Source organism: Mus musculus, chromosome 9 (genome assembly GCF_000001635.26).
Source record: "Mus musculus strain C57BL/6J chromosome 9, GRCm38.p6 C57BL/6J".
NCBI lineage: Eukaryota > Metazoa > Chordata > Mammalia > Rodentia > Muridae > Mus > Mus musculus.
In genome coordinates, this window is record NC_000075.6 from 112,174,061 (window position 1) to 112,197,037 (window position 22,977).

General features: G+C 42.4%; 1 protein-coding gene across 86 annotated transcripts in view; it reads right to left on the reverse strand.

Annotated features, from left to right (window-relative positions):
- Arpp21 (cyclic AMP-regulated phosphoprotein, 21) overlaps nucleotides 1-22,977 on the reverse strand; it is a 171,198-nt gene that overhangs the window by 108,970 nt on the left and 39,251 nt on the right. For 48 of the 86 annotated variants that reach the window (NM_001362010.1, NM_001362030.1, NM_001362022.1 and 45 more), the window contains 8 exons: nucleotides 13,530-13,706; nucleotides 11,549-11,709; nucleotides 10,209-10,250; nucleotides 9,435-9,524; nucleotides 4,968-5,112; nucleotides 3,598-3,676; nucleotides 2,874-2,933; nucleotides 2,035-2,175 (listed from right to left, as the gene is read on the reverse strand). In NM_001362010.1, the coding sequence (NP_001348939.1) occupies nucleotides 2,035-2,175; nucleotides 2,874-2,933; nucleotides 3,598-3,676; nucleotides 4,968-5,112; nucleotides 9,435-9,524; nucleotides 10,209-10,250; nucleotides 11,549-11,674 (683 nt within the window). In that variant the 5' untranslated portion in view covers nucleotides 11,675-11,709; nucleotides 13,530-13,706. The other 38 variants (XM_030244665.1, XM_006512348.4, XM_030244663.1 and 35 more) reach the window with 20 other exon arrangements.

Sequence of the window (22,977 nt, forward strand, 5' to 3'; positions counted from 1 at the left end):
GCAGTGGAAATGTTACTAATCAGATAAAGAAACTGAATTTGAAAATTCAAATTGTATGTAAATTTAGCTAAGTTAAAATTGACTTTCAATGGAGCTGCTACAGTGTAAAAGTCAGCTTCATAGACAAGGCTAAACTTCTATCAAGAGTATTCACAGAGACGTAATATCGCCATCAGCTAGGGTATAAACCTGGACTCGTATCCCGACTGTGAGACTGTAAAACTATTGTAACTATTAACAAATCCGCTCTCTATGAATTGTAAAGCTATCAAGCTTAATCGGCACTATCTATGCACAGATCCACATTCCGAAAGTCCTCAGAGTGCAACACAAAGAGTGAATTAAAAACAGAAGTCAATTCCTTCCCTGCTTTGTTCTCAGGGCATCTTTCTCTGCTGTAGGGCACCTGCAAGCCACAAGAAAAACTAGACTGGCGTGTAAAAATAATAAACAATACCACACCAAAACCAGCTGGGTGTGTTCGAGGGAGAACAAAAATGTCTCAGATTAAAGAAGAGTGACCTTTAATTTCCATGACAGTCAAGACAGGCGGCAGCAGTGTCAACAATCAGATCGAGTGGGAAGCCGCTAAATTTTGAGATGTGTTTTGCCAGCACAGTAGAATACAACCGCGGGACCCAATAATTCTGGAGCTTCAAGAGCTCTTAAACATTATCCACTTCAAACTGTTCTGCAGATATATAAGCAATTTGAAACTCGGGAGGAAAAAAAAAGTGAAGCGCTACAGTGTCCCTGAGATAATAGCCACTCTTGGTCTAGGTTTCTTACTGAGTGCTCCTCCTCCTAACTGTCTCAGTGCCTCTGCTGAGCTCTGGCTGATCTCCCAGGAGATAAAGAGCCCTGAGGCCACCTCACTGGCTGTAACCTTCAGTGAGCAGAAAAGAAAGCCTGCTTTAATCAGGAGAGCTCCATTCACTAGGAAAGTGCCTGCACTAACCGTCTGACACAAAGACCACGTGATCACCACATGCCCCAAAGGAAAGAACGTTATTTTTTTTTTTTAATGACGATTTGCAGTTTTTTGAGGGTGCCACACCTTTTGCTAAAGAAGTGGTTTAAGCTCTATTTGAAAGGCTCGGGAGTTCAAAGTAGACAATTACAGGTGCCAAGGCAAATGACTGTCTCCTAGGAGGTCGGTCTTGATGACTCTGACTCAGTGCAGATAGGAAAAAGATTTGAAGATGAAAGACAGTGATGATCTTGAGAAAAACCAAGTGTTGTCTTCTTAGGGCTAAAACTTATCTGTCTCACAGGTGAAGAAACCAAGATGGGAAATCAGGACTGCAGCAGACTGGAATGCCCAGTCAGTATGCCAGGATTGAGAAGCAAGGTTTCTGTATCCTGTTCTGAGCTTTCCCCAAAACACATGTCTCCCCCACATCAAAAAGGGGGGTGGGGTAGAAAAGGACAAATGTCTCTGTGTAACAGCTTTATAAATCCTATCCTTGATTCCTCCTCCCCTAACCCATCCCCTCCTTGATCCACCCTCCCTTCATCTCCCCTCCCCGTCTTTTTGACAGAATCATAGCATGTATATAGGACTATTTTTCAACTCCTGATCCTCCTGCCTGAGTGTCCAGAGTACTGGGAGCACAGGGATATGCTATCATGCCTGTCTCTGCAGAAAGAGCTTGCCTGCCTGCCTGCCTGCCTGCCTGCCTGCTTGCTTGCTTGCTTGCTTGCTTGCGTAGGCTTTACCCATTTGTTGCACTGGGAATCTAATAAACTTTGTGTGTGCCATCCATGTTCTCTACCACTGAGCTACACTCCCAGACCAATCAATGCCTGTTGTTTTTAATCTGAATGCTATTTTGAAGTGAAGTTCTCCCACCAAATTCCCTAGATCTCATTTGGTATTATATGGATTCCTGACATCCCACTGCTATTAGGCCAGAAAGATAACCAGCGCTATACATATTTAACGTCGCATACTTTACAATGAATAGTGTGCTCTTATAAACCAGTCTCTGACAGAAAAACAAAACACCAAACAGACACTACGTTGGGACTTACATCCTGGTGCTGCTGGTCTTGTTGATGATGACAGATTTTCCAGTTTGATCCACGTTGTGGTCCAATCCAAAGTACGCTGCCACCCGATGGACCAGCATCCTTTGATAGGATGACATCTGGGGGAACTTTTTATAGTGGTTACTGGAACAGAGTTACAGAAATAAAATCAGCATCTTCATTTCATGCCAGTAGTATATTTTACAGGGATTTACACGTCACTATCTCCTTTTATCCAGAAACACTTGGCATCTTTCATTTCGACACCACCTGATGTCTTCTCTCGCAGACAAATCTCTACTATCATAGATTTATTGATCGAGCTGCAGTAGGCATTGCTGTTTCTCAGCCGCATGTTCATTTTGTCTGTTGCAAAGTGTTCTGGGTTAGTTCAGGATACCTTATCAACAGAGGCAGGCAGGGGACAGGCTCCATGACATAATAGAGATTGCAGATATCTATCTGGACATGTGTCATTACCCAGTTTACACCAAACGCAGCACAATTATTTCCAGGCATAACTGACTGCAGCCAGCTGGAGCCCATTAAAAAACTATAATAAAAACGAGAAGGGTCCCTTCTTGTTACAGCTCCTCCATGCAAATTAGTGGGGGCTAAGCAAGCCCCCTGTTTATGGCTATTTTGCCAGAAATTTAACAGGCAAGATCACACGTGATCCAAGCAATGACCACTCCAAGATCCAGTGACTTCTTCATTGAGCATACCAAGAACCATACGAGCTGACATTTTATTTATCTACAGCTCTCTGTGGAATGAGTCATTAACTCAGACACTGAGCTAAGACATGTCATCGAATTAGCTAGCATTGCCATTGAACATACTTGCTGTCAGCAATGAAATCAATCATTTCCTGCTCCATTTTCAAGAGTATCATCCTGTCCCTGAAAAATAAATGTTCAAAGGAAAAGTTTCATGTACTTTTAGTTTTCAAAGAGCAAATACAATTTATCAAACTCAACGGGGAAACAGAGCAGACCTAACTCTAATTCATCTTCGGACTATGTTGACTCCTTGGTTTGCATGCCACGACTTTGAACTCAGAAGTTTCATTTTTCCTCTCCCTTGTTAAGTATTTGGTAGTGTTAAATGTCATCATTCGAATGATAATCATGATATGTAAATTTCTGAATGATAATAATACAACCAACAAAGACTTAAAGTTGAAAGAAACTGGAAAGAAGCCAAGCTGGAGCCCTGAGTACACATGACTATGTGCCTGCACCCAGGCACCATGGACTGATGTAAATAAACATCATTTCATTCTCTCCTTTTTACTTCAATATGCCCCTGGGGTTAGCAAAGCAAAGTTGGTACACTCTAACTTATACAGGGAGCAACTATGTGACTATTAGGGCTAGCCATCCACAAGGAGATACAATCAACAGAGCAGAGCAAGCTCAGGAGAGACATCAAGGAAGCCATCTGTTTTTAGTATTTGATTTCTTAAAAGTATTCTGATTAATCATAATTATTTTGTAATATTCTTTCTGACTCCCCACCCTCCCACAACACCAGCAAAAAGCTTGTTTCACCATTTAAATTTACCTGGAATTGTTCTTCAGCGTGTTAATTAGAAACCCATGTAAGTCTATGCCTGTAGAATCTGTGTATTCTTGGCTGCAATCTGAAACAAACAGCAGGAGGGAGTTGAGTTGCCCAGATGGATGATGGGAATACAGGGTGGGGCAGGGTTTGAAAACGTTCTGGTTTCCTTCCAGCTCAGGTAAATTTCAAAGGAAGGTACCAGGGAGAAAATACTTGCAAGCAGGGATCATAACATCAGAAATAAGACTTGAGGGTTGAGACCTTGACTGTGGGAAGACCCTAGTGTCACAGGAGGGGAAGTGTGCTTGCTGTTGGTGGTGGAGTGTGTTCTGTGCAGAAAACCAGTGGGGTACTGCCTCCACATGACAGGTACATCCAACCCACAGAGACCTCAAGAGCTTGTGATCCCATGACAACCTTTTTTTTTTTTAAATTAAAACAGAACAGTTTTTAAAAATGAAGTTTTGATTATAAAACTACCTAAATATTAATCAGTATAAAACATGGCAAGAGATAAATGTTCTTGAGTTTTTCTTATATCCTGGTCCTGGATAAATACAGGTTTATACAGTCATTTTAGACATGTTGTGCTCTTTCCTCTTACACACCCCAAGCTTGAGTGAGGGTTTCAACTAGACAGAACTGCTCCAAGCAGGAATATGTTTACAGAGCACAAAGAGTGGCTACCATTCCTAGGCTGCTTGGATTCCCAGTGTGGTCTCCAGTATAGCTCTCCATTCCAGCTTGGCTTTTTTCTACTTTGTACAATTAGAGGTACATTCACAGTCTAAAAATCTGGACTGTAGGTCTATAGTTTTTAGGAGGAATGGCTCTTTTCCAAATAGAAATGTGATTTATGTTTTCAAATGAAACAACATGCAGCAGTGGCCAGATGCAGAGACTGAAGCCCTTGGTGCCAGGGCTTCTATTGACCTCCACCCGGTGTGGCTTATTACGAGGAGGTGCTAAGGCCCTTGCTGCCTGTCTTTTAAGATAAGGGTGAGAGCGAAAATAGAAAGCTGTGTATCACCATTGTTCGCCAATCCAAGTCAGTTGTCAGTGAACCTGAATACAGGAACCGATTTCAATTCCCTCTTTCTCCCCAGCTTGTCACTGAGAACAGGAGATTCAAATGGGAACTCAAAGAAATAAGTGATTCTAAAAATAAACCTCTCTAGCTATACAAATAAGGGTGCAGGAACAAAAAGAGAGTCAAGGTCGCTATTTTTTTCTCTCTTACACATATAGGGCCACTTGGAAAATTAGGTGCAGAGTGCCCTGGGCTGTAAACATTGGTGTGGGTTTGCAATGTCTCTTGGCTTTGCGAGTGTCCATGATAAGCAAGGTAAGGAAATGTTTTGCAGATTCACCTTTTGATAACATTCTGATCTTGGGTCTCTCAGAGAGTTTCTCTCTGTTCTTATCCTTTTCTTTTTCTCTCTCAGAATCATCCTTCCTAGATTTATCCTCCTCTTGCAGGCTGGGGAAACTGGAAAGCTGTAAGTGAATTGATTCCTGTTGGGGGAAAAAATATCATAATTTAGGGCCAGAAGTAATCATCCCTGCCTGGCTTCCATTCTGCACAGAGGTTACGAGGTATTGAAAAATGAGAGGTTCGTATGGATTCCTCTTTCTTAAGTGGTTTAAAAAATTAAGCCTGTCAGGAAAAAAAAAAAAAAAAAAAAGAATACTTGCCCTTTACGGTGAACTGAAATCCAGAAGTCAATGGGAGGTCAGAAGACATATCTAGTATTAAACTTTGCCTCATGAATATTAACTTTAATCAAGCTAAACTCCTGTAGATCACAACTCTTATTTTTCCCTACAGGTTTATTTTTAAATGTGTAGTGTGTGTAGGGAGGATCCTTTAATCTGTTCATATTGGAGCCACTGTCAAGTCTAAAAAAGGCTTCTCCAATTAACTCTCTTCTAGAGCTCCTTATAAGGAGAAAGGTGCACACAGACAGACAGCTTCCAGGAGTCAGAAATACAGTTAGAACTCGGAGAAAGAAAGCACCCAACATCCAATTTACAGTAGAAATCCTACCATGGAACCAGGCCACGAAGGATACCCCACACAAGGCGAACTGAACCCTGTAACTGCTGAGATCTTAGATCTGGGGTTATAGGGCTGGTTTATGAATGTCATTAATATTTTGTTATAAATCAGAGTCACAAAAAGGCATAGCCTTTTGGAAAGTGTGGTGAGTCCTGTCATGTTTTCATAAGTTATCTATAAGTCTATGTTGGGGTAAATGTAGTTTATTTTACCCCAAACAGATTCTCCTGTGCTGCTTCTTGATACAGACTACAGTGTTGAACTACATCTACATTGCTAATCATTGTTTTTTTTTTTTTTTTTTTTTTTTTTTTTCCTGGAAACTGATCTGCTTATATTGATTGACACGCAGTAGCCATTACTTTGATTGCACATTTGCTTCTTTGGAGCAGAATGCATCACATGATGTTTTGTTTGGCTTTTTTAGTTTCTGCAGTGTATGTTGATTGGAGTCATGATGTTTTAGGGAAGTTGCGGCTGGCTTTGTGTGTGTGGTATATGAGAGACCACTTAGTGACACTCACTGCTTCAGCGACTATTGGTCAGGGGGTGAGTCTTGTTTCCAATGAGGAGGGACCCCCATTAGAAATGATAGCTGAAGGGAAGTTGCCACGGTGGTGAGAGAAAACAAACAAACAAAAACTAAACCAAACCAAAGCAAAACAAAACAAAAAAGATCTCCAACTTCCACGATATGGAAGAGGAGATAAAACATGCTGTCATTCCTAAATTTTTAACTAAGTTGGGTTTTCCAACTCCTGGGGGGTTATTTTGGGGGGAGGGGTGGACATATACAAGATATGCAAATCAGACTGTAATTCTACTGTAGTCATTCTTCAAGTGATTAGGGACAGAGAACTGTTGCAGTCAGTGAGGGTTCAAGGAGGAGCTAGAGGCTGGAGTTTGCTTTTACTTTCTCAGGACATCCCTAGGACATTTCCAGCTGAGGTGGTATCTGAGGAACAGCCAGGCCATCAGTAGACTCATAGAGAAATTGTGGGCACGTGGGTCATGAGAGAATGGTTCCATTTCTTCTTCAAAACTGTACGAACCATCCAGCCCTCTCTAAGTTGGAATCTAAAAAAGTCATCATGTTGGCAATAAATCCTATATACAAAAACAGAAGCCAAAGACACCCACTGTAGCCGAATGTACAAATTGCTGCTGTGTGTTGACAGATACTATACTCAGGTTCAAAAAAATATATTTCTACACATAAATATACAATATGGTGTAGAAAGAATACACAAAAAGTGCTGTAGAATTGGTAAAAAACAATCTGTTATTTTTAAATATTTTTATTGATACGCTCAATATTAAAATACAAGTGTTAATAAATACATTGGTACAGGATAAGTTTATACCCAACAACAGTAAAAGAATGATTCAAGTTGCAGTAACACACTGGTCAGTAAATATTATAACATTAGAAAAAAAAACACGCTTCCTTTACTCGAAGACAGACTGAACCATCAGGTGTGGGTCTGAGATCAAGTAACATGGGGGACAAGAAAGCTTTTCCCACACAGGAAAATGAAGGCAGTTTCCCAAATACTGTGAATATACAAACACGGGGGAAGCAATACATTCCATGTACTGTATACTTCTCTGGGAGTCAGTCCACACATTTTCTAAGTGTTCAGTGTTATCTAGTGAAGGCATTGCGTATAAATTCTTAAGATCGGGTGAGTTGATTATATATGTGTCTGTTGGTTTTCTGCCAACCCCCTATTCCCACCACTCTTTGGCTAGTCCACAGAAAGCTGGAGGGGCCTAATTCTCTGCTCCAACATGAATCCTGTATTCTGGGTTCAGAACCAGCAGGAACAAAGCACCGTTTTCACCCACTGTGTGGAGGTACCACTAGACCTGCCTCTGAAATGGGTGCTATGGCACAGATGGCTCTTACCAAGACTCCTGTGCCTTGTCAAAAGAGACAAAGAGCAAATGAAATCTACAGAGGCTGGCCTCCCCTGCTTGGCATTAGGAGTGAGGGACGACTGGGTCCTTACTTCTCCCGGAGCCTGGCACTGTACAGGGTTTCCCACAAGTCAGATGCTGTACATCACAAGCCACCCATCTACATTGACAGTACAAGGCATGGGATTCACACCATTCCACCTTTCCCATCTCCGTTAAAAATAGAAGCACACATAAAATGCTGAAGGAAAGCCACACGTTTCTCAGAGCCCAAGTTTTAAAAAAGGGGGTAGGGGGCTGTCTATGACACATAGTAATGGCTACCAAACGAGAGCTTGTCTGTGCCTCTCCACATGAACGGCATGTGAAGAAAATGAGACTAATAAAGGAAACACTCCTAGGACAAACATCTATAAGGATTTTTTTTTCTTTTGGTTCTTTTTTAAAGAAAGCACTCTCCATGTTCTCTGTGTCCATAAGGAGAATTACAGGATTTCAATTAAAGCAGAAAGGGGGGTGGGAAGATAAAAGAGAAGCCAAAGAAAGCCAAACAAAAATGAATGATTTTGTAATCAATTTCCCTTCCTCTGGGCTCAGACAGATCATCTGCCTTTTGTCTTGGCTGCCTTTGACCTCTGAGAAAAATAAGCAAAATTTCAGCATCAAGACTATGTTTTCCATACGCAGATAAATATAATAGTTAAAAAGGAAAAAAAAAGAGTAACAAGAGGGTGTGAAGGTTCTTGGAATTTTAAGTTTTGGGAATCAAAGATAAGGGTGGAGATATGTAGCAGCTGGCTAATATCAAATTTGCCACCAGGTCAGATGCTTTTCCGGACCGTTTTTGCAGTAGTCAAAAAAATAAAATAAAAATAAAAAGCTCCTGACGTCCATTCCGGCACTTTACCACAGTCCAGGGTGCTTAGACACTACTTCTTACATCCCCTAGGAGCCAACAGTGGTGTTTTACTTAGAGGCAAGTTCATTTGGGAGCTGAGAGGTAAGCTGTCTCCAGAAAGACAGGATGCTTGGGTTCTATTTGGTTCAGCCTTATCAAGAGAGAGCCTTGGTGGATATCCAGCACTACCGTGCTTACTGGATTTTTATTTTATTTTATTTTATTTTAAGTTAAGTTTTAATCTAAATTCTTTTGAGTTCCTTTCCATTTGCAGTTCTCAGAGAGTCTGGAAAAAAACAAATGCAATATCCTGTGATATACATTGAAACTAGTTGTGCAAGATATGGGGAGTGTGGGGGTGTGGGGGTGTATGAGTGTGTGGGGGGGTTATTTGCATATTTGTGGGAGGTACATCTGGGAGTACAAGTTCCTGTGCATGTGGAGCCAGACGTCAGTCTCAGGTGTTTCTCCTCGGTTGCTATCTGCCTTTATTTATTTATTTATTTATTTATTCATTTATTTATTTTTGAGACAGTCTCTCACGGGGACCTGGGACTCACTGGTTAGGCCTTGAGCCAACTGGCCCTTGAATCCCAGGAGTCAATCTGTCTGTCTTTATTTCCCTGGTGCTGAGATTACAAGTATATGCACCATGTTCATTTTTTGAGTGGGTTCCAGGGCTTAAACATAGGCCAAACTGCTTGTGTAGCAAGCCGTTAACTTGCTAAGTTATGTCCCCAGCCCCAAACTTCTAAACTATGCAGAATGTCTCATAAACAGGAGGAAGCAAGAAAATGCTCGTTCTTCAATTCCTGTTTTCTCCCGCAAAACATCATTATAATGTCAAATTAGTAGTGGCCATGCATTGCCGTCATGCAATCCCATCTAATACCAGGTTTATACCTGAGCATGCACACAGAGATGTCATCATGCAATCCCTTCTAGTACCAGCTTTTATACCTGATCCTGGTGACTTTCCCCTCCAGATCTAGCTGAAGACTCTTCACAGACAGCAAGACTTCTGGTCAGCTTCCCTTTGCCTGCTCCTGACTGCAGATTGAGATTAAGGAGGGGGAAAAAAAGCAGAAAGCATTCTCAGACTGTCAAAGCATGGCGGTCGATCACATTATTTGCATGAATATTCCCAAATCAGACTTCTCAGTCCAGGATATAATGTGCTAAATGCTTCTGGGTGCAAAGGGTAAAGAGAAGTATCAGAGAGCCAGTGCCCAGCATAAAAACTCTTGCAACAGTTCTTAACGATCTTGGCTCAAGCATAAAGGGTGAATGAATGTCATTTCTTGAAAACATCACAAGAAAGCCCTGACAGGGCAAATTTCCTTTAAAACTAAATTAGGAGAAGATTCGACAGCGGAGGCATTCTAAGCACTGAGCAACACCGTCTCTTCATTTTCAGGTATAGATCACTTGAAAGATTGAAATGTCTGCTCTAAATTTTAGCCAACAACAACAACAAGAGAAAATCTCCAGTGGATGTGGATTGGGTCAAGCACCACAGAAACTCCTACTGTAATTAGGAACACTTAAGGATGTTCAGATTCTGAGCCAGAAGCATCCACATGAGACAGAAGGTGAGCATGACAGCCAACTTGTATGGGACAGGCAGGACCCACCCCAGCCTCTGAGATATGGGCACATCTTCAGCTCTGATGGGAAATGTATTGTTTATTCTAACTGTGGTGCTGACTCCCCTGGGACCCTGGAGATCCCTACCTTGGATTTTCTCCTCTCTTGGTTCTGAGCCGCCAGTCGCCGCTGCATGGTAGAAGCAGAAACAGAAACAGAAACAAAACAAAAAACAAAAAAACCCAGAGAACCAGAAAGAGATGGAGAGAAAGACAGAAGGAGGGGTGGGGAGAGAAAAATCAAAGGGGAACATGTCATTATCGTTGATAATGGGATATCCTTGGTTGAAGCAAAGATGTTACGGCCACTAGGCAGAACACCCTCCTGGCCTAAGTCCCAATCATTCGACACTGTCACTTTTAGTCCTTTGTCCTCCTAGCAAACCCAGGAATGAAGAACCAACCTGGAAAGTTTCTGATGACTCTATGTTCACTGGCTTTTGATAAGGTTGGCTCATTGAGATGGCTAACACATCTGTGAATCAGTTCAATGAAAATCGATAGCATTTACAAGCTCAGTGTGCCTTCCCTGCACCCGCATCTTTTCTTCCTTGTAGTTAATCCTGCCTCTCCCCTGCTTCCCCAGCCAGCTCTTTCCACTGCCTCTCCCCTGCTTTCACCAGCCAGCTCTTTCCACTGCCTCTCTCCTGCTTCCCCAGCCAGCTCTTTCCACTGCCTCTCCCCTGCTTTCACCAGCCAGCTCTTTCCACTGCCTCTCCCCTGCTTCCCCAGCCAGCTCTTTCCAGGTCCCACTCCCTTCCCCCAATTTGTCTTTGTGTTCTGACTCTTCAGCTGAGGACTCTTGGGTTTCCGTTTGCCTGAAAATAAGATTTGTACCTTAACACATCTACGATGACTAGCATACAGGGCTTTGACATGTATGAGCTGTCTCTCCATCTTTCCATGTAATAAGGAATTTGTGCCAAGACTTCAAGAGCCTAAAGCCACATCTGTAAAGTCCTTACACACACAGCTTGAGGTAGTCTATCAAGGAGCACTGGGCTCCTGTATACAAATGCAGTGATTAAATATGCTCCTTGGATGACTTTATTATTTGTTTCTAAAGGCACTTTTATGGCATCCTTAAAAAAGCAAAACGATCGAAAAACCAAAAGAAGGAGAAGGAAGGAGAAGGAAGGAGAAAGAAGGAGAAGGAGAAGGAGAAGGAGAAGGAGAAGGAGAAGGAGAAGGAGAAGGAGAAGGAGAAGGAGAAGAAGAAGAAGAAGAAGAAGAAGAAGAAGAAGAAGAAGAAGAAGAAGAAGAAGAAGAAGAAGAAGAGAAGAAGAAGAAGAGGAGGAAGAAGAAAAACCTGAACAATTGGGGTCGATTCTTAAACTTGATCTCCGAATCCTTTAACGACCAAACTCCTAATGCAACCTCAGACACATCCTAGAGGTGGAAGTCTAAGGACAGATCCTTGTAGCTCACCTGCAGTTCCAGCTTCTCCTCCTCATCCAGACTTTCTGACTTGAGGATGCCATTTTCTGGGGCAGACTCTGGCTCCGTCTGCCCTTCTTCCAGTATGGTCGGAGTCAGTCCTCCTTGCTCAGACATTCTCCCAGATCCAAATTAAAAAGAGTTTTTAGACCCTAAAAGGTGACAGTATCAGAAAAAAAAAAAAAAAAAACGATATCAGTGCAGGGAAGGATCTCCAATTATTCTTGAGCTCTCTCATGCCCTCCCCGCTGTGAATTCACACCCAGAGAGGCACAGCCCAGCATCCCTACCGACGACGCGACACACTCCAGAGGACAGAGCAAGACAATACTGAGCAGCAAATGCACACACAGGAGGCAGGTGCGTCACCTCAGCCTTAGCCCATCCACGCACACATCAGCACATGTGCGTACACCTTCTGTCAAAATGAGTCAACTCCTCTTAGCCGAGACACTGAGCTCCCACCCATGTTAGGACCCACATCCCACTACAGAGAGAAGAAAATGGTGACAGTCCCTCAGTGCTTCAACAGGTGACCCCCCCCCCCAACATCCGAGTCGAAAGGTCCTATCGATAGGCAGGCAGCACCTCAGATATAATTCAGAAAATGATTTTTTAAGTTGCAACCATGGAAACACCTCCCCAGCACCCAGCAACATGGAATACTCTGCACTGTGTTCAGGGACAAAACTCAGATGGAAAGGTTATGATTTGGTATAAACACGGGATCTATGTCTGGCCATGGCAGCAGCAGCAGCAGCAGCAGCAGCAGCAGCAGCAGCAGCAGCAGCAGCAGCAGCAGAAGCAGCAGCAGCAGCAGCATAGCTTCCTGTTCCTGCCCAGTACCTGGGCTGCATCAGTGCTGCAAGCTCTGGAGAGGCAGCCTGGCAGGTGGTACTAATGATAAATGCTGCTGCCCCCTGCCACTCCACGTTCAGAGCACACTGCTCTACAGACAGGAAGTGGCTTTTTAGACTTCAATTCCGTTATTGTTCCTGCCCCACCCCCACCCCCTTTAACCTCCTTAAAAATCTCTGGCACCTCTTTCTCTCTGATGTGCTCACAGATCCCTTATCATTCACTTATTTATTTCCTGTTCGTGTATGCGGAAATGAAGGGAGGGAAGATGGAAGACGGAGGGAGGAAAAAGGAAAAACTGAGAAGCAGAGAAGGAAGAAGGGGAAGGGGCCATCAGATGAGAGAGGGGTGGGAGTGGAGCAGCTGCAGCTTGGAAGGTCCTTTCCTTCACAAGCTTCGCCACCAGTCCCTGTCCCATCCTGGTCATTACAGGGGCCTCTGACAGAGTAGTAGTCCATTGTCTCTGTGAGTGCGGCAGCATTACCAGGCACTATTTTAGGAACTTTATTCTCTGCTGGAAGTGGCAATCATGGAACAAATCCACACCATGGCCAACTTGATTTCGGATTTGCTGAAACCCACCGTGACAGGACAGATGGCCTGTAACAAAATCTAACAAGGACACGGACCTATTTATTTGGCAGAGGATTGTGGGATTGTGGAAGGGAAAAGTTTTCCCGAAGGAGGCAGAGGTTTGAGTTGGTAAATTTGCGGCTTTTAAGTTTGGGGAGGTTTTAAGTTCTGCCGCCTTTAGGCAAATGTCTTCTACCAGGGCTTTACCCAGCATGTGTCCTTAACAAAACAAAAGTTGTATTCTCCCAGTTTGCTTTGCCTCAGCAGTCAGTAGGGTGAGGAGACAAAGAACTTCTGTTGCCCTGACTCAATTTTCAGAGTGCTTAAAACAAAACCAACCAACCAACCAAGCAACAACAACAACAACAACAAAACCAAACAAACAATAATTAAACAGAGTGAGCAAACTGAGTTCGAATACCCGAGAGACAGACAGGTCCTGACTCTGAGGGTTGGTCTCTGCAGACAGGTATGGTCATGAAAGAAGAATGTCAGTAAAATACAGATGAGCTGCAGCCCCCCACCCCCCCAAATGCTTTACCTTCAGCACAGAATTCCAGCTGTAGATCTGGGCGAATGACTGGCGGCTTCTGTCGTTCTGTTCCGGGAGAATCCACGCAAGTGATCAGAGGTAACTGCCGTCCCATGTCCCCATTAGCAGTCCAGAGTGTCCATCTCGAGGCAGTTTCCTTACACAGCTTGACACATGGTCGACAACCTGAAAGAAGAAGAACAGTAAATCATTGTGGCAATCGTCGTGGCCGTCCGGAGAAGCACACAGTAAGTAAGACTGGGTTTCTAATACTAATGACCAGCTTCCAGCAAATCTCGCTCCCAGCTTGCTCCAGCTCCACCTGTCCCAAGCTGCCGGCTTCTTCTCCAATGAAGGCTACAGCCGGCTGTTCAAGTCAGAGCGGCACCCACGCAAGGAGCTAAAATTAACAACTGAATTATGCACCGAAGATTACTCACTTCAATTTTAACCTTTTTTAGTGAAATCTCGCACTTTGTATTAAAAACACACACACACACACAAGTTTGTGTGTTTGCTTCAATAAGAATCAAAATCACCTACATGGCAAAGGTTTGCCTTTTTTATTTCTAAATCAAAGCCTTTGTCCAAATTATAGGAGGGTGCGATATCCTTTAAATCTACATCTATGAGTCTTTTGTGAGAGACCTTCATGCAATATATGAACAGGTTTGGGGTTAATGAGGCCTTGTCTGTAAAGTTTGAAAGAGGGAGAAGACAGCAGAAAACTTTCACACTGGCTCAGCTGAAAGAGCACCCTTCACTTCGCAGGCAGTGTGCAAAGCATCCCTAATATCCCCGCTTCCCGGTGAACAATCTCTCCACAGCCCTCCTTCCTTCCCCGCAGGGACAACTCTGCCAGCTGAGCATTCCGTGTGACAGCAAAGAATCACTGTCGCAGCAAGCAACAGATTGGCACACTCCGAGCCCCTTGCAAACAATCCAGGCTCTAATGTACACTTTCTTTTCTCGAAACTCCTACAGGAGCAGCCACACAGACAGCTTGGATGCAAACAGAGTCGGGATCCTGAGAGCGTTTGCCAAAAGCAAACCCAAATGCTCAGTCTCTCGGAGGTGGTGGGGGGCACAGACACTGACAGAGGAAGACACACCTCTTGGGTCCTATTGCCCGCAAAACACTAACTACATGTAACTACTGCTCCGAAGGCTGGAAAGCCTTTCTCTTTGCCATCCCTCCCTACTAGACTAGATGGGCCTGGCTGATTCCTCTCAGTTTTGGCAATGGCTCTGTTAACAGCATATTGGGTTACAAAGCCATTTGTTGTGCAGTGGAAAACAACTGTTGAAAATACAACCATGAATCCCATCAATAATTTCATAGTTATTCATCTTTTATGCTGACAGACAACATGCTTTAAAAACGTTCACCTTTTGTTAGAAACCACAGAGCTATTGGGATAGGCAAGCACACATCTCAGACAAAAGAGATCATGGATTGACAGTCATTTTTATTTTTCTATTCTGGTTCTTTGTACCATGGCTACCATGGTAGATGGCCAATTTAATTAAATAAAATGAAAAAAAAAATTAAGAAAAGGATCAATGTAGCCTGTGTCGCTAGAATAAGCTCTCCGGTTACATAAAGTTACCAAGTGGCTTTTTGTGCTGTTTTCTTTTTCCCAAGGTGAATGAATTTATTGTGATTTTTTTTATAGGCCTTTGTCTCATTTTCTTACCCTCACAGTTGCACAGGGGCATTTAATCCAAAAGGCCAGTGACAATGGAGTTTCAAATTGAAGCCTCAGATACATAGCCTGGCTTCAGTAGGAGGATATAAGAATATATATTCCCCAGAAGACAGAACAAACTCATATTCACGTAACTACCCAAGTGCTAACAGCCTGGATCTGTGTGTGTGCGTAATTACCAGGACATGTTTTGAAATAGAACTGAACTCTAAAGTCAGCGAGGTATTATTCTTACACGGCTGAATCATGAAGTCATCATCTTTCCCAAGATAAAAGAGAATGTGGGCATATGGGAGTGAACAGAGAGGAGCATATGGATCGCAAATATTTTTGTAACTGATTAAAATTGTTCTCTTTGCTGAGGAAGCAACGCCAGGAACCAGCCCTACTCCAGCTTTCTGCTCGCCAAGCGAACCCCGCTCCTGCACTGCCATTTCATGCAGATCGGGTCCAAGTTCTCTTGTTTTTTTTTTTTTTTTTTTTTTTTAATCAAGAACCAAATTATATCTAATGAGTATATTTTTCTTGGCAAAATCCTGTTAATAAATTTGGTCATCCAATTTTAATTTATGCAATAAGAGCACAGAAAGGGAGAAACTTTTATTATATAATATATTTAGTGTACATAGCACACAAAAGGCAAGATGCTGGGGTTCCTTTATGACCGTCATTATTATTTTACATTCAATAACTTTTATGTGCATGTGTGCATATGAATATGCATGTGCCACAGCACCTGAGTGGCAATCAGAGGGCAGCTTGGTGTTCTTTCCTTCCACCACGTGTGACCTGAGGACTGAGCTCTGATTGTCAGGATTGCCATGGGCACCTTTATCAGCTGAGCCATCTCAGAGTCCCAGAAATATGACTTCAATCTTGAATTTGGAAGGATGCCTTAGGAGAACCTATCAGGATAATGAATCTACAGAAAACTGATACAATGCTCTTAGCCAGTTTATAGAGAAGATATCAATAAAGTGGTGACCATTTCACCTGATCTTAATGTGGCTTCCTATGTCTTCACCTTGCTTTAGGATAAAAATGATAGTAATTAGGATTGTAAGGAGGAGACAAAGAGGTGTGTAAAAAAGTCATGCAACTCAAAGCTTATGTGCACCCTGCCTTTGGTTCCCACCAAGAACTTGCACGTGACCTATTGTACATATCTATGAGTTACATACCCGAATCACTGTGGGTCATGTAGCATTTGACTCAGATTCCAGTAGGCTCTTCCTTTTTCTGTCTAAATGGGAGATTAAAGATGGATTCTGTCTGCAAGTCGAGATGCTCACTTCATTAGTCACCCCTTCACAATATGTGAGAAGTTAGCACACCGGTGCTAAACTTGCGCAAATATTTTATGGCAAGACAACACAGTCAGAACATAGTCAGAGGGGACAACTGAATGGTTTCTCCCATGAGTAAGATAGCACAGTCAGATGTCACTCATCAGGACAACTGAATGGTTTCTCCCTTTGGCAGAAGGTTAGTTGCATTTTGAAGGGGCAGTAGTGATTTGTTGGTTTCCTGTGTAAAGCAGAAATTCAGACAATCTAAAATATGATTCAGACGCCGAAGACTCAATTGGCTGATGTTCCTCGAAGATTTTTAGCATCGCAAATCAAGTATAAAGAAGGCTATATTTTGGAAGGAAAGCTCTTGATAAAACTGGGGGTAGCAATGGCAAGGCACAAGCTCTGCATATGTAAGTGACTTCAGCAAGTCTGAAATCTTCTTAAGGGTGAACAAAAGGGTGTGAAGTTGTTTCATAAATTTAGCTTCCCAAAGAAAGATTTAAGTTTTAATATATGTGTAAAAGGCCCTAGACCAGGAACTTAGTCCTTTAGATAAACTTTTTTTTTTCTTTGTTGTGAGGCAAAACACACAAATATTTTAAGATGCTTGTTTGCGTGCGAATGAGAAAAACTGATAGTAAAACATTTGGAAAGTAACCTTAGGAGGCACTTCTACATCTAAAAAAAAATACACAAATTTTAGGAAACTAAAATATTCTACCAATATCCTTTTTGCAAGAATTTATTTTACTTTATTTTTTATAGAAACCTAGTTTTTAATTAAGTTTTTTTTTCATAAGATGACATCATATGTATAGGTCTGTGTCCATGGGTGGTCGTGTACACCTAGCAGATGAAGAAGTAGATGGTAAAGCATTGGGGACTAAAATGTAGCCCTGTGGGCAAATGAATGTTTAAAAAGGAGGGGACACCTTTTGTCATCGAAACATCCAGGGGAGAAAAGTCAAGTATTGAGAGTTTACCTTTCACATAAAACAAGCTTTTTCCAAGGTTTCACTATGTCTAAAGATAAGCTACGAAACCTGACATTCAGGTCAAATAATGTGACTTCCCTTGGAAATTTTATTCTGTACCTTTCTGAATATGACATGGGTAAACAATAAGCAAGTTGCTATACATCCCAAAAGATCAAAGGCAGAATATGCAAGCACAAGAGAGAAAGCTGGCACGCCGCCTTTCCAAGTTTCCTCAGGTATCTTTGACAAACCTGTACAAAACAGTTCTGTGATGTAACCTGCACTGACTGGGACTTGTAAATTACATCATCCCCATTACCTCAGCCATAGCATCATGGTAAGAAAGGCTTTCGATGTCTTAATGCAATGTGGATACTGATGAGAGAGACTGGTTAGGGGTATGTGAGAGTTACAGAATCTGCCAGCATCAGTGTATGGGGGCGGGTTGTGTGTGCTATGCTGGTCAGTTTGCTGCTGCTGCTGCTGTTGTTATTGTTGTCAATTTGACACAAGTTAGAGTCATCTGGGAATGGGGCATGTCAATTGGGAAATTGTTATCAGATGGACCTGCAGGCAAGTCTTTGGGGGCATTTTCTTGATTAATAATTGACCCAGCCCACTATAGGCAATACCACCCCAGGCAGGTGGTCCTCAATTGCATAAGAAAGCAAATGGAACAAGCCAATTTTACAGAGAGAAGCCAGCAAGCAAAAGTTCTACCATGTCTCTGCTTCTGCTCCTCCCTCCAGGTTCCTGCCTTGAGCATCTGCCTAACTTTTACTGATGATAGTCTCCATCCTGGCTGGTTTTGTGTGGCAACTTGACACAAGCTGAAGTCTTCAGTGAGGAAAGTGCCTCAGTTGAGGAAATGCCTCCATAAGGTCCAGCTGTGGAGCATTTTCTCAAATAGTGATCAATGGGGGAGGGCCCAGCCCATGGTGAGTGGTACAATCCCATGGCCAGTAGTCCTGGGTTCTAGTAAGGATGCAAGCCATATGGTAAAGCAAGCCAGTAAGCAGCACCCCTCCATGACCTCTGCAATCAGTTCCTGCTTCCAAGTTTCTGCCCTGTTGAGCTCCTGTCCTAACTTCTTTTAATGATGAACAGCACTGTGAATTTTGCAAGCTGACTAAACCCTTTCCTCCCCAGCTTGTTTCTTGGTCATGGTGTTGTGTGGCCTAGTCTTCTATCACAAAAATAGAGAGAAATTAGAACATACTATTGCCCACCATGGGGAACCGGCACTACTTCTAATAAAAGACAGCTCTGCAATTCTCTTCTCCTCCAAACAGGGCAAACATTGACTCTCAGGAATGGCAGTTAGAGCGGGATGGGGCAAAACAACTCATTGGTTGCTTTCTTACATCTCTGACCCATTGTTTTATATTTGTTTGTTTTAATTTCAGTTAAAGGTGATTATTAGCCCCAATCTATTGAAAGGAGCTGGACTTTGAAAGCATTGCGCCTGAGTTCAGTTTGACTGACAGACCATTGTCTAGCCCAAAAATTTATTCAAATGGCCTCAACTTTCATACTGGTTACTACAATTTGATCATTCATTCCTTCATTTGTTTATGTGTATGTGTTAAAGTAGAGACAACAGACAACGGCACCTGTGTTGATGTCAGAGGACAGCCACAGAGAGTCAGTACTCCCCTTCAATCTTGTTGGTTCTGGGAATCAAAGTGAGGTCACCAGATGTGGCAGCAAGCACCTTTACAAGCTGAGCCATCTCACCTCCATTACCTCGTATTTCTAACATCGTTCAAAGAGGAGTGTGTAACCATAGACGCATTGGTTCATTGATTTCCAAGCAAGTGCAAACTTTAAAAGATTACATAATTCAGAGAGCAACAAAGCCACTGAAAAGCACATCTAACAGACAGCAAATCCAGAGGCTTAGACAGGACCCTCCACCACACTGTAACAGAGCTGTGCTAACGTCAATCATTTTGCCTGGGGTGTCAGAGATCTTGTCAATCACTCTCGTTCCTAGACTGCTGGCTGCCATAGCAATGTAAGCCGTATTTACCCAATCAAAACAACTCATTCACTGGACATGATGATCAGGTATGTTCACTGGGTCACTATGTTCTGCCTAATAAATGAGCTACTCAACATCACACGGACACTTGAATCTCAACTCCTGATAATAACAGTCTCTTCCATTATTTTGGTCCCAAGCTCACAAGCATGGTTGGGTCAAAGATTCTACTCTGTCTTTCTCTGACAGCCCTGGAAGCCATATATCACAGGCATCAAAATACCCTAATTAATGTCTCTCCCCTCTCTCTCCTCTCTCTCATTCTCTCTCCTCTCTTTCTCTCTTCTTCTTTCTCTCTCTTCTCTCTCTCTCTCTCTTGTTCTCTCTCCTCTCTTTCTCTCTTCTTCTCTCTCTCTCTCTCTCTCTCTCTCTCTCTCTCTCTCTCTCTCTCTCTCTCTACATGTCTGTGGTGTATAAATATGGTATATGTATTCCATGTTTGTCTACATATAATGAATAGATGGACATGCCTATGTATGTGTGGAAGCCAGAACAGAATGCCTGGAATCCCATTCTATCTCTCTCAATTCTTGTTCTTTTGAGACAGGGTCTCCCACTCAACTTGGAACTAGGATAGCAGCCAGCAATCTCCAGCAATATTCTACTCTCTGCCTCCCACACCACTGGGATTACAGGGGTGAACCTGGACCACATACAGCTTTTTAAGTGGGTGCTGGGACTTTAAAGTAGGTCATCATGTTTACATAACAAACACTTATGCAATAAGCCATCTCTTGAGCATCAACATGCAGGAAATCATATGTCTACCTGATATCCAGATAAAATAGGCTTAGGGTTTTCAGAAAGACATTAAAAGTAAACATTAATCAGAATTCATATTGGCAGGCCACATGCACCATCTAGAAATGATTACCAACCTAATCTTAAAGCAAAATGCTAGGAACTCAGGCTTCTGTGATATGCTATTCTTCTATGTAAACATAAAAAAAATTCTAAAGATATGTCTAATGCTACCACATAACCTTTCTGGAATATATATATCAGTTATATTATATATATATCAGTTATATATATATATATATATATATATATATCAGTTATGTCTTCAGGTTGGATCTGAATATATCTTGAGTTTTCTCAGTGTCACAGTATAGTGATCCACACTGATAGGTCTCAACTTTCCTAACACTGTGACCCTTTAATACAGTCCCTCATGTTGTTGTGACCCCAACCATAAAATTAGTTTTGTTTCTACTTCATGACTGTAATTTTGCTCCTGTCATGGATCATAATGTAAATATTTTTGGTGATAGAGGGTTGTCAAAAGGGGTCGTGACCCTCCGGTCAAGAACCACTGCTCTATACTAACCATCAATCATCGTAGAATGGGAAGGAATGATGGTGACCAGAAGTGACAATCCTGCATAGTTCATAGATCCAAGTTCAGATCCAGATATTATTTAAAATAAACCCCTTTAGGTAGAGGCTAAGACAAAAACTTTTTTTCTATTTCTTATATTGGAGATACTTTGTCTTGGAGTGAAGATTTATTATAAAAACCTGTATCTTTCATCCTGGCTTAAAGGGTTCAAAATATGAAATTCACCATCACAAAGAGAAAAGACATTTTAAAAGGAACATTAATTTTAACAATCATCAGCATATTTGACATGAACTCTTTTCTCCTGCATTCCTACAAGAAGTACAAAAAGCACCTGTCACTTCAGAACAATGAAGTCTGGTCCATGTGATGTAGTTCTGGGTACCAGAGTGGGAGCTTAGCATTTGCAGCATTAAAAGGAAGAAAGGAAGAGAGACTTCTACAACATGAGCAAAGTCAAGGACACCACAGGGAGCTGTTATTTGCTGGGGTTTTGAAATGACCCCAGTCCTGGTTAGAAGACATAGAACTCCATTAGCATGAAGTCTTGTTTTTGCAACGGCGATACTTAGCATTCTTTCTCACAGATGAACAGGTCCCGCCTCAATATCCCATTTGCAGAATTAATACCAGCAAAAGTGACTTTGCTACCTATCCTAGTCCCCAGCCCCAAGGCAAAGGTAATGACGTTTCCCCAGAAGCTTGGAAATGGAAGGGCATCTTCCTGAAGTGAAGAGAAGCCGTGTGGCTCTAGAGCAGTGGTTGCCAACCTCCCTGATGCTGTGACCCTTTAACATAGTTTGTTAGTTATGAATCTTAATGTAGAGATCTGATATGCAGGGTATCTGCTATATGAACTCCAAAGAGGTTGTGGCCCACCAGCTGAGAACCACTTTCTAAAGTGTTTTCTCTCTCTCTCTCTCTCTCTCTCTCTCTCTCTCTCTCTCTCTCTCTCTCTCTCTCTCTCTCCACAAAGAGCTCCTAAATTTCTGTACATACAAATGGCCTTTCTGGTCATAGAGGCTGCTCTGGACTAAGCTTTGTGTTAGCATTTTGAAAGTTAGTCAAAAATGTTTTATTTCTTATGTGTATGTGGCATATATGCATGTATGTATGCATGCATGTGTGTGTGCAGGACCCATGATCCTGAGGACTGGAATTGCAAAGGGGCCAGGATATCCCCCTGGCACTAACATGGCTTCTCAGAATTGGAACTCTTGTCCTCACGTTTGCATGGCAAGCACTTCCACCACTGAGCCACCTTCCCAGACACATAGAAAATTGTTTGCAAACAATTCAGTATCCGCACCAGCAGGACAACTACCTTTGATTAAGTGTTTACAACATGATCGATTGAGACTGAGTCTCACAGTTGCTTAATTTATCCTCACATCAACCCCATCTATTTTTGTCAGCCTCCATGCAGAAAATAACCTGTGTTGCTAAGAAGTCTCCTTAGTGTTAATCCAAGTGACTTGATGACCCATTACCCTGTGGATCCCTCGGGAGCCCCAACATGATCACTCTGTAGCAAATTTCAGAATCTGAATGAAGGCATCAAATCACTCTCATCCCACTGTTATGTAAGATGACGACAGTCACAGATTTGTACCTGCCTTGTCTACCTCTGCATTAATCCCAATCCCAGGGACAGTGCCTGGCACAAATAAGTGTCCACTTAGTAAATAAAGCAAGGCTCTAAATTTCCGGAGCATTGTCAGTGATGGACAGGCAGCTTGGGCCAGGTTTAGGCCTCCCACACCTGAAAGTGAGGACCTCTGGTCACTCTCAGATACCTGAGAAGCAACTTAAGGAGTTTAAGCAATAAATTGCTAGAAGGCGCTCAGAGGCAAAGCCAAGGCGTGCTTCTGGATCTGTGAATGCATGGTCTGAAAACCTCTGTAGTGTCAGACACTGCATTAAAAAAGAATTGAAATGCATTTCTTAAGAACTCACTATGTGGGGCACTCTATGGCCCTGGAATAGGATACCAGAAGAAGGAAGAGATGGTGCACACTTGCAGGGGGCCACTGAACAAATAAGAAAGCAACCTGCAGGTTTGAGGCAAATAAGAGCATGGGAGATAAGAA